General features: G+C 32.5%; 1 protein-coding gene across 3 annotated transcripts in view; it reads left to right on the plus strand.

Moving 5' to 3' along the window:
• The window catches only part of LOC110996673 (uncharacterized membrane protein C20F10.07), a 43821-nt gene that overhangs the window by 20956 nt on the left and 9711 nt on the right, over positions 1-13154 (plus strand). For all 3 annotated transcript variants that reach the window (XM_022264476.2, XM_022264479.2, XM_022264477.2), the window contains 2 exons: positions 3691-3801; positions 12811-12968. In XM_022264476.2, the coding sequence (XP_022120168.2) occupies positions 3691-3801; positions 12811-12968 (269 nt within the window). The remainder of the gene's footprint in view (positions 1-3690; positions 3802-12810; positions 12969-13154) is intronic.

Raw genomic sequence — 13154 nt, forward strand, 5'->3', positions numbered from 1 at the left:
TTTAATTTTGTCATCCGTTTTCCTGTCGTACTCAGTTTCGTAAGAACTATCGTTTTCCTCACGATCCAATGATTTGAATTCTGTAAATCGTTCCTGTGATTTATCGAAATTTGTCATCGACAGAGGATTTGCTTCTTGATCAATCGTTGAGGCTTCCGCTTCGTACTTTGTCAGTATCATTCTCTGTAAGACACGTTTTCCGCTTTCATATATGGAATTTGAAATCTTTGAATCCCACGGCACACAAAGACGAAAGTAAAAATTATCTAGCATCTGTTACGGCCCGATCTATTGTATCTAAATGCTTTCCATGAATTATCAAGCTGCATATTGAGACTTAATAAAACATGTAAAAATATTATAAAATAAAATACGCTATGATTATCGTAAAGGATGTGCCTACATATTGCAAAATTATTATTTGTATTTCGCCCTTGACCGGTTATAGTCCGGATATCCTTTTGTTTTACGAATGTTCAAATAAAACCATTATCGAGCTAAAAGGAGTTCATCCACGTTGCAATCAAATTCGTATTACTGTTCTGTATTATTAATACTGATGTTATATTTGGGACCAATTTAAAATAAGAATATTTTGTACACTAGCTTTATAACTTCAATGATATTTTTTACATATACTAAGCAATTAACTGATTTAATTCGTGGTGTCCCTTGTTAAATAAACTATCCAACACAAATAAATTAAATTCCTGGGTTAGGGTTGAAACAAATGAATTCAATTTTATATGATTTTTCGTTACCATATTAAAAACTTTGCCGGTTTCACAACAAACTATATAGAGAGAGCACCAAAGGAACACCTAAATCTATGATTAGCTTACCCCTTCAATGAGTAGAATATTGATGACAAAAATTATAACTCCAGACTGCATTGTGAATGTAATGAAATGACTGTGGCGACTGATTAACGTTATATATGTAACTTACCTATTTTATAAACATAGAGTCAAATAACTTAAATCGTCTTTCCCAAAACAAACAGTATTTTTAAACAAATCCAATATCAGGTATATAGTTAATAAGTAACGCACTTGGGAGTTTCTGTTGTGTTTTCCCCCTTGGCGATATCGAAAGTTAAGGTATTTCCCGTAAGCATTCATTATTGTGATCAGTGTTAATAAAATAAATATAAAGATATGTATATATAATAAACATCTCGTGGTGCTAAAACCCTAAGGGAATCTTAGACTCAGATTTCATCAGTTTTTTGGTAATTTTTTGATTTTATAGACGATCGTGATTCTTAAGTGCCTGACACGTGTAATGGATAATTGGTTTAGAGACGCCGTTTTTTTTTATTTTGCCTTGGAGCAAGTTAATTGTGCACATAAAGGAACATTTCATTGGTGCACATCTAATAGTATATTTCTTAATGTGACTACTTAGTATTAATTATTTGACTTAGCTGTCAAACTAATGAACTATTGCTTTTTTAATTATTTAATTTATTGTTCAAGCGAGAAATAATTTTCTGTATAACAATAGAAGTCAAATAGGTTTTATATGCAAAACTTTTGCGAAGAAAAAGTGGGACCGTAAAAATCTCCTTAGATCACGAACAATAAACTGCGGTGTTTTATGGTGCTGCCTCCGCGATGTTTATCATTTTCTTAGTTCATAAAGTAGGGTAATGTTTTGTAGACCAGCTCGAATAGTTTCTGTGAGCTTTCGGTTAAACAATGAACAGTGTTAATTAATGTTCATGGATTTAGTACGAGAATAAGTACTGGTCTATATCTGTTTATGCATGAGAATTTAATGCTTGTTTAATAGGTTTCCGGATTCTAAGATACTGCGAGCAAACACACTTAAGCTACGTTTCGTTTGATTGTGATTGGTCCACAGAATTTCTCACGCGCCACGATTTTCTAATACTTTATAATTCGATATTGTGTATTCGAAACTACACCTTAACTTGGACCATTAAAGTCGTTATTACAATGAAACAAAAACTATTGAAACGGTTAAACAACTCTACTTAACAGTAATATGCAGGTGACAACAAACACCGACTATACCACATCATACACAACGCAAACCTGCATTTTCTTTACCCAAGGTTTTTCTCCTTCAAAAGCTTTTCTTTTTAACTTTATACATTGCTGAAAGAGAAAATATTCTTATAATGCAACAATAGTTTTATTATAAATTGTTATGTAGAAATTAATAAACGTACAGTTAAAATATCAAAAGGAAAATTCTAGCTGCCCACGACACAGGGAATCCTAGTGGGAGATAAAGCACTTTCTTTTTACTATTCAATTTCAATGTTTTCATAAATATAAGGAATTGTTATGATTGTTTTTAATGTAAATAAAAATATATACAATTTTCAAAGTATTTTCACACAATTTCCTTAAGATGCAAACGTACGTATAAATATTAATATTTCTGCCAAAGCCATTGTATGAATTTTCCGGTAATTTGACGGCATCTGAAACAAGGTCGTACGGTACTTCGGGTAAATTAATTTTCGCAGGAAAATTATACGCCAAAATAAACTTTCGGTTCCTGTAAATACACTAGTTCAGTGATGCTTTTAAGGAAAATGTTATACTTACTACTGGTATTTTTCTATGGATATATAGAAATAGTTTCTTAAAGATTTGCATTGACGGCTTCGTGTTCGGTAACTTGTCTCAGTTCCCAAAGAATTCTATTAGGTTAATGTAATTCATAGGTATTCATTAAATCGTGCATGTAATATTATCAGTTTAAAAAAAATACGGGGTCTATGCGTCTCCTTAATGTTACAATATTACATACAAGTCGCAAATATCGATTAGAAAAAAGGTTTGGTTAGATAAAAGCCACAAATGTGTACCTCCTTTCATTAATTTCACAAATCAATATGTTTTAATTATTACATTGTTGCATAGTACCATTGCCGAGAGGCGAAATATGTAGAAGAACTTAGAGCTAAGTATGACTCCTGTATGTCAAAATCCAATACATTTTTGACGTATAGAAGTCAGAAAGAAGAGATGTAAAGCTCATTATATTTGTACTAACTTCAGATAAAACGACAGACGTCGAGCCATAGCGTTTAGTTTGACTTTTGTCTTCATTATTTTTTTAAAATAATAATAATAATTTATTTTTCTGCCATAAAACATTTACAAAAATGAATATAATATTATTATATAGTGTTAGTAAAACAGTACTACAGTGCGTTTTAAATTTCAGTGATATCCTAATTATGAAATGGCCGTGGACATTAATATAGGTCGTATTTGATTACCATATAATCATTATTTTATGACGAACGTTTTGAGGATAATTTGTTGCTACAACGTTTAAATTATGTGTTCACAACAAGTATTAACACTGAAGTTTTTCCTTATGAATTCGACTTATGGTCCTGGAAAGAGCGTACCAACTTTTTTATGCCGGCAACGCTCACGATTGTTCTATGGCATTGAGTGTCCATGGGCACTTATCACTTATCATCAGATGAGCCCAGTGTTCTATAAAAATGTTACATGTACCTTGGAGTATGTAATATCGATATTATGTTTTTCTTCACAGTGGCTCTTGGGACAATGTACTGTATTTTTCTTGCTTCAAGTTCTGAACTAACCTCTCAGCGTTTTGATTCCCAACGGCATGTATTATTATATGTTTTCAAGTTTCTTATTGTTTAGTTTATTAAACGACTGCTTGTTTCAGGTCAACCGGGAACTTCTCGCCGGGTGCGGGTGGCGGGGGAGGGGCGCCTCGCTCCGCCCCCGCCACCCCGCTTCAGCTTGAGCCTCAAACCAGGGCCACTAAACATGATAAGTGAGTACCCCTTTTTTAATTAGTGTAATTTTTAATGCTGCAAGTATATCAAAAGACCGGCCGACTGGGAAATTGTAGGGCGCCTTCTATGACCTCTTTGATTTTATATCTGAAAGACAGAAATATTGTGTGTCTACGAACAAAAAGCATGAGATAGAAGCGTTTCGTTAAATTGTCGGCTATGAACAAACTACAAACTCCGTTATTAGTTGTGCTCCGACCGGGAATCGAATCCGACACCACAACCGTAACGGTCTTTTTAAGTTTTATGTACAATTTTAATATAAAACATAATACACACATGGTTAGTTTAGAATACCATACAATAATAGTTTAGTTTAGAAATAATTAGTGACCTAGTTTGTCTTTCTCAATTTGTCTTAGCTAAAAGCTAGTTAATAATATTCTTTATTTAAAAAGATACAGGAACTTCATCTAAATATTATTGCGTAGAAACGTAATGTTCATAAATAACAAAAACTATTTTTTTAGCAGATACTTTGTGAACATGTTTATGTCGGTTAAAATTAGCGTATAACGGAATGTACGGAATGTAACTTTGATGTACAAGATCAGATAAAACACAGTTGAAACGATAAATACATTGAAAGGTAGCATTGTTAGACTAGTGGTTAGGAGCTGGACTCAACGCTTGGATCGTTCATTATAACCCGCGGTATATATGGTAGTTTTCTATCACGAGAAGAGCTTACCACCTCAAACTTGCAAACCTCTTGGCGTTGCGGGTGTCCATGGGCGGCGGTTAACACAAGCACCTGTCTGCTCGGTTTGACAGAACAGAAGTCTGCGGTCAACAGCTATTATAAAACAGGGGCAAACGGAGGCTCACCTGATGTTAAGTGATCCTCCGCCCGCGGTCACTCTGCTAGAGGGCTCGCGACTGCTAAGTCGAATTCGTTCGGAAGTACTAGAACTTTCAGAACCTAATAAATAAATAAATAAATAATCGAACACTTGTTCCTAACTAAAAAGTTAGCAGTTTTTTGTTTCTAGACTTACTTCGAAATAAATTAGTTCTAGAATAATGCATGTAATGCCCTGATGTACAAACCTAATAAACCTTATCAAGATCACTTATCAGGCTGTCAATATAAAAGCAATATTGGTGATTACCGGCGATTAGCAATATTAACTACCTTCTGTAGTAATAGTTCAGTTACGCTTCCAACACGATGTCGGCTAATCGTGTTTACTCGCGAAATTACATATTCCGTTGTTTTTATATGATGTTTTAAATGGCGCCATACTCTGATGAATCAGTGAAAATCAAAAGAGTTTTGTATTACGCGTTTGATGGATTAAGGTTTGTTGTGTAAACATTATTATTTTCGAAGCTATGATAAAGATAATATGTCTTTACTGAGACATTATAGATTATGATCGTAATTTAAGTCTAAACTAATTTACTAATAAGGAGATTTAGCATTAGAAATTGTGCAATGACACTAGTTACAGTTTCTATTAAGAATATACACTATTTTTGTTTTCTGTGTCACTTACCACTGTGTAGAACTTTAGACTTATTCAAATGGTTTTGTCCTACTCAATCTTCTAACTCGGCCAAGAAGGTGGTGCCTTTAATTGTGAGCTCCAGCAATTTTTTCGGATTATTATGGTGACGTCCTCTACATTAAGTTCCCTGAGTTATCCTAAATTTAACTTAATTTTAATTATGCGGCTTGTGTTTTGCAGTATCACGTGCATGCGTCGAAGCATGTAATGATTCTCCAAACATGTATGATCTAACACAGATTAGAATTCTTCAGGGCGAACCAGTTCGTTATCAACTTCTTCATATATTCATTTAGATGTATTATTTAAATATAGTTCTTTAATATGTGATTATAGGTAGCGCTTAAAGTAGTTAATAAATAATAGACTAAGAAGTTTTGTTTTAGGCAACAAGAATTCACTTATGAAAGCTAATTTGCCATGTTTCAAAATGGCTACGATTATAACTCGCACAATATTCCTATTGCGCTGGTTTTGTTATCGCATTTCTTGTTCTGCGGTTAATGGAGCAAATAAATTTAAATTTAATGAATATTTTGCGTAGATTAATTAATTTCTTTGAACATTTTGTGTATTTCTATGAAATTGGTCAATATGAAAACATCTTTAATGTACTGAGATTTCATCAAAGTATCTATAGATAATCTAGTAGCTGTCCGTTTGTTGTTAACTTATTCAGGTTAGGTTCACCAACAGTCACAAGAAAAAAAGCCTTGAACAGCCAATGGTAATGCTATGTACATAGGTGATATTAATAATTAAAATTCTAATTAATGCCTTCATCTGTGACAGAAAATTATAAACCCTTTTAAAGTTTATGAATACATTTAATAGAGAAATAGAAATAGACTGTGCGACTGTTTCATGAAGGAGCTATTATTTTATAGTTTTAATTTCGGTCTATGGTTCAAGACTATATATAAAATAGTAATTTGTTTGCAAATAGCTTTTGTGTCCGGTTTAACCGTTTCTTACACGCAAATTTAATCTGTTGCGGTGGGTAATAAATTTGGTTAATTACATCTGTTCTGTGGTGTTTTAATGTTATTACTGAGCTAGATCCGCTAATAAATCATGACAAACCCATGTTTATATTATGGTTAGTCTGGTTTGTGTTGTGCTAAATTAACGTAACTGCTGTAGGATATAATCTGTGGTGTAAGATGTCTCGTTAAGCAATCAGATAAAGTTAGACATTGTATAAAAATATTATCACTATCCAGATTATATCTGGAGCTTATATGACGTCAATTGTCATATTGAAAAGCTGAATTTTATTTTTGATATTATAATTTGTGCCTTTGACAAAGTTTGGAGTAACAAATAGATTAATATTTTTGCTTAAAGATATATATATATTTATTTAACTTATGATTTTTTCTACTTACAACGAGTTGACAACTTCGAAGACGGTTTTCTTGTTTAATGTTTGACAAAATAATAGTTTAAATGTAATTACTTTAAATGCTTCAAAACATTTTCATTGTGCATTATAAGTCTTACTAAAAATAAAACATTCTACGACCGTTATAATCGTTGTATCGCTCTCTAAGGCACAAAACATATTTGAAGAAAATCAAATTCTATTAAAACAAATCTATGTCCAATTTAATGCAAAAAGCATTACGCGGTAATATTTCTATCCAGGCTGAGTTTCTATGTAATCGAGATCCCACATTCCAGTCTATAATATCTCAGGACACCTTTATAAAAGCCTGTTACACACCAGGGGCTAGGTAATTTTATTATCTAGTCGTAAAAGATTGGTGAATGAAATTTTAATGATGCAATCTTGTCACGTGTTGAGAGCGAGTTGCGCGTGAGTACCCATTTGTCCAATCAATGTAGATAATGTTGATGTTCCCGGTTTGCCCTCGATTCATACCAATATGTACCGTCAGCACATATATCTCTGAGATAGTTTACTTATTACATTTAGTAATGTAGTAATATGCATAATGTGTTTTCAGTACTGATATAATAGAAACATTTATATGAGGTTGTATGGAGTGTACCCATTGTATCCAGTAATATATACAACTTTGTTTGTCTTGGATATGGTAGGATATAACAAGCTAGAGGTAAGGAGGGACCTATCTCATTATAATGCCGAAATGTTGGGGAGACTGGGGCTGCGTGTGCCAAAAAACCACACTCGGCGTGGTACACGATCTCAATAATTGTTGGCAGTGCCTGGGCCCCGTACAAACCTACTCAGAGAAGCACCATTTACACGTCTCTTGCGCACCGTAAATATTTAGTTGCACACTGGCTGAACTGAACTGAATTGCATTATTTATAATTAGTTATTAACAGGTGTAGGTTTTAATTTTTTACTTGTTATGTTTGTATTATGTTTTTAGTTGTATTAGCTAAGTGTACTGTTGTATTAGTTTTAAGTTACTGTTAAAATAGGAAATAAATAAATAACTTAACAAAATCTTCTAAGTCCGAATACAAAATAAACAATTGATGGCGTGTTTAGTTTGATTGTGATTGGTCAGCATCTCTACTCTATTTACACGCGATACGTAATCGTCCTTTCGCAGGACCAATAACTTTAATTTTTCGTATTATCATATTCTTTTAATATGTACAATTGTGGTACATAAACGCATTGTAATTAAAAATTATTGTATAATTATAAATAGGCGCGTTACTATTTATAATTATACTTTTCATAATAGAAAGATTGTATGACGTAAATACGATAAAAATATGTCTTAGTAGGTAGTAACATGATTCATTTTTTTATCGTTTATGTGCAAAACAATAGATTATGAAATTATCTGACGGTACTTATAAACGATCGGTCATTATTGCATGTGCAAATGCAGTATTAGCTATGAAGCGGTACCGTTGCGTCGTGGTTTGTTGACTCAGGTGTCTTGTCTCACTCACACCAACTATTTCGGAGTACTATCACGTGTGGTAGACGAAACAATACTTTATGCGTTACATAACAAAGTTTGAATTGCTTTATGCAAACTGGAAAAGCGTAGACGCGTACAAGTTCGACGAACCGTTTCGAAGCAATGTGATTCACTTGCCTAAGTTATGTTATCTTTGATAAATTAATTTCGATATAATATCAATATGTAGGAATTGTGAGTGGTGTGTGAACGTGTTTAGTTGAATAGATATTATTTAGACGGCAAGCTGAACACTCGTTTCGTAGGGATAGTGGCACGTGGAACAGTGATATCTAAGTGTGTATGAATATTTAACACTAATATTGTAAAATGTGATTGATTTTATGATATTGAACGATATGTTATCTATCAATGATGGATAACGCGAGCTTTGAATATTCAGACGATTCAAGCAACGAGGGCAGTTTTACCGGCCAAGATGACAGGTATTGAATTGATGATTTAATGAGTGTCTATTCTGTTCTTCGTTTGGATATAGAATCGGGCACATACGTAATTATAAATAAATAGAAAGAACTTATATACTAGTGGTGGTTCATAGCTTTTTTATATATAAAACATAGGGCAAACGGGCAGGAGGCTCATCTGTGTAAGTGATACCACCGGCCATGGCGAGTGCGTTGCCGGAATTTTATAAATTGGTACGCACTTTTCTTGGAGGGTCCTAAGTCACATTGGTTCGAAAATACTTCAACGGGCACCTGGTTCCACTCAAAAAAATTATTAAGCAATGTCGTGGATTTGAGAGTCCTACATACATTACTAGAAGTACCCAATCGATTTACATTCTTCTTTGACAATATTATTGAATGCCCGCTAAGAAAATATTATAATCAATACTTTGTTGTTACACTAGGTTATCTGAAGTGTTATCGGTAAGGTCGAATCAACTGTCATTAATATAATCGTTACAATTTTGAAACGTTTCGATAATATAATATTTAAAATATGTGTTTTTTTTTTCTCCGAAGGCATATATTAGTTTCTGGGAAAGTTTTTTTATAAAGGTTAAAGTATTGTCTATGGGACGACCTGATAACCGGAAACTATTATTATTAAGGGGAGAATTAAAGGATATGAAGCCCTATGTGTTTACAATCTTATAAGTCGTCAGTTCTGTAAGCCTTACATACAAACGTACATCCCTTTTAAATGTCGAAGTCATGAATAACTTTTAAGCGACAGAATGATTTATATATATTTTGACTTCAATTCTCTTCAATAATAAAAATAATCATACTGTCAACATACGTAAACTTATTACTTTCTTAATCTTTACCCAGGATGCAATGACTATTAATTCTTTAGATAGTATATATGTATATATACTGTATATATTACAAAACCTCATTTTAATTCCAAGACTGCGGGCTCCTGCGATTTATCCAGTAATTGATATTTTGCGAGAACAAAAGAAAGTCGAAAACAAGTACTAACTTCTCGCGTCCGGGAAATGAATCGCGGATGTGAAATCTAAACTTTAATCTTTACGTTGATAAACACAAAATATAGGGCGCCGAACTGCATTTAGAACAGTTATAAATATTTGATGATGACACGTAGACTACAGGTATTTTGTATGAAGCGTCAGTAACTACATGTATTATTCTTTAAAGTAAATATTAACTTAGGTCAAATCAGAGAAATACATGTAAGACAGTCGACGACGAAAATTAAAATCTATTTTAATATCTACGATTTTGCGTAGTTTACGCATTCGATTTTTAAAAATGGAACGCTGAACTCGCGTTCAAATGTTAATTCGAAACATATTTTTAAATTTATAACCAAAAAATTTACCGTAACCATAGACCCATGTTTTTAGGTTTTTCAATCTGTAGTTCTAACAATTCACAAAGAAATTAAATATAGGATTAAGTTCCCGCCGATTTATTTTAAAATAAATTAGTACTAATCTAATATTGACGAGTTGGCTAAACAATACTTACGAGCATTTGCATACGTTACTCCATACTCGGTTGTTATTGTGGGCCTGGTAAATTATTATTTAGATTTTCTGATACATCAGTATTTAAAATCATGTCATATTAAAATTCAATGACGTACGTCACATATGATTTATGTATTAAGATCGCTACTGCTTGGGGGAATAAGAAATGATCTTGAAAAGTCGGTCGTTTTATGCTGAATTTTAAATTCCTAACAAATATAAACTTGGTGAGGTAAGGATTTCAATCAGTTGATCTTGGTCCTGTTTAGTGTACCTACTGTTTTGAAATGGGCGTTATCGTTTTGACGAAGTACGTAGTACAGTTTTACAAGTAAGCTTTTTTTACATAAACCTTCATAAAATTTTAAAGGCTATATTTAATAATTTTAAATAGTTTTGATTTTGAAACTCTATCTCGCTGATGACCTCTGAGCTTCTGTAGCTAACACGTTTAGGTAACTTAGCCACAGACAGAAGATAGCATTTTGATGCTCTCGCTGGGAACATTTACCGTTATGACAATTGGCACCATTATTACTTGTTTTTAATCAAATTTAAATGCTTACATAGATAATTCTAAATTATTGACGTGGTATTTCGTAAATGGAATATGTTTGTTAAATACTACTTTACCACAGTTGAATGTAGAATATATTCTAGTTACCATAGATAAGTATAGACTAGACTAATTGCGGTTGAAATTATATAGTCAATCGCTTCTAGTTATACTGCGGCTTGTTATGCATTTATCGACTGTTACTACTGGAATCAAATTTAAAATAGAAACGTTACTAACTTAACTTAACCAACAGAAGTGTTTAATATTTTTACCGTGATAAAAGAACCACATTTAGTAATTTTACGGTTTATAATTAAGATACTGATAGCACCCACACATAAAGAAAATGTTTTGCGCATTTGAGTTAACAGTCACAAAAACATACAACATCCGGAAAATCAACGGCATAATATGTTAATAACCTTAATTAAACATTTTTTAAGTAGATGTTTACGGATATTTATTGAAGATTTTTCTAACCAAAGGATGTTGTAATTTTGTGTGCTAAATGACTTAAATCGCCATTTCGCTTTATGTAAAATTGTAATCGCAATTTTTTTATAATTTTTAAACTCATTTTAAATAACTAACGCTATTTGAATAACAACACAAGTATCAGTGTCACGTTTCGTTCAATATTATCAACTGATTTTCACGACTATCAAAGGCCATAGATAACCTAATCTCCTCGTATAGTGTAATCGTCCAGTTGTATCCTGTATGATTCAGGAACGAGAATAAGCACGAACTATTACTTTCATATGTCAAAATCCAATACAATTTTGATACACTTAGCGTAGCTTAACTTTCAATAGGGATACTTTTTGTATGAGATTTTAATGTATGTCGTGCTGATTCAAGCTTCGCTGTCTACCTACTGTCTCAACAGCAGTAGTCAAGTGCAATCTCCATATTTTACGGTTGAATGTATTTCTGATGAAAACAGATCGTTAGACCTGTCCTGCCTGGCTATACGATGGTATATAATATATATATACATTATTTATATAGTCGGAAGCAAAATCAAATATAACTATGTATTATACTTAAGTAAAAAAATTAGAATTTCTTATTAGATAATGAAAGCAAATGTTTTTAATTATACATATTTTTTTGTTAAAAACTGCTATAGGTATTTTATTTTTTATTAGACCGGATTAGTTCCTGTAATCTGTTCTGTTTTGTACATTACTTATACAAAACACACATCTGTCAGGCGTCCTGTGACGGCTTACAATTTTTCTTATTCTACCATGTTATACAAATATAAAATTTGCTAAATTTGATAATATTTTTTATCTACTTGGCATACTAGATTATATAAAATTTCAATATTTGACGATTTATTAACACTTCAAGCAAATGCTAAGTGGTATTAAATATGTTCTAATTTCAAAAATAACCTACATAACACTTTGCACAATCTGCGAGTGATGCACCGTAATATAATTATTGTCACAAACATTTATAATATTAACACACAATTCATAATATTTTTTTATTGACAACGGCGTTCATTAATTACAATATTACATATATATTATTTATCTAATGTTTCATATGCAACAGTAACTGACCAGAACTGTAAAGTAGGAATGCGAGATTATAAAATTAATGTAAGTGGTTACCGCGTTCTTCACATTTAAATGACTACGCTATAGCCTATCGTCACAGGCCTGGTCCAGAAGGAGATCATCGTGCCTACAGAAAGAATATCCAGCAAAGGTTGTGGCCTAGAATTGTCTTTTGGAAAAGGGCGAAACTTGCCGCAGTCTGATAGTTGAAATACGGAGGGAATAAAAAAAAAATATTGAATTTGCGTTCCCTAATTGTCAGTACTTCAAATTAAATCTGATAAAAGCCAAGAGGCTGAATGCAGATGAATAAAAATAAAAAAATCAAATAATTAAAAAGAAAAGTCTAAAAAATAAAAAAAAATCAAATAATAAAAATTAAAAAAAAAGTCTTTCGAAATAGAAATATTGTTTTAAAGATGTTTAATAAATTCAGTATATTATCTCTACATCTTTCAGACATGTAGTGAAGCCACTGTCGGGCTCTGCGCCGTCGGTGCGAGTGGACACAGCAGGCTCGGATGATACGACGGAGTGCAAGCAGCCCAGCAAGTCGAGGCAGAAGAAGTTCCAGCGGCACTTCCCGCAGGTCGGGCCTGAGGAACGGGTGCTTAACTGTGAGTATATTCTGTATGTATAATAATTTATAAGTACCTGGATGGCCGGTATTTTTATTTTTTTATAAATTGTGTTTTTTGGAAATTATATTTAAGTACCAATTACATAATGATGAAATATGAACAGTATAGATTATATATGCTGGAATAGCTTTAGTGTTGTTGTGTCGTTAAAGCAATTTAAAC

Source organism: Pieris rapae, chromosome 5, assembly GCF_905147795.1.
Source record: "Pieris rapae chromosome 5, ilPieRapa1.1, whole genome shotgun sequence".
Classification (NCBI taxonomy): domain Eukaryota; kingdom Metazoa; phylum Arthropoda; class Insecta; order Lepidoptera; family Pieridae; genus Pieris; species Pieris rapae.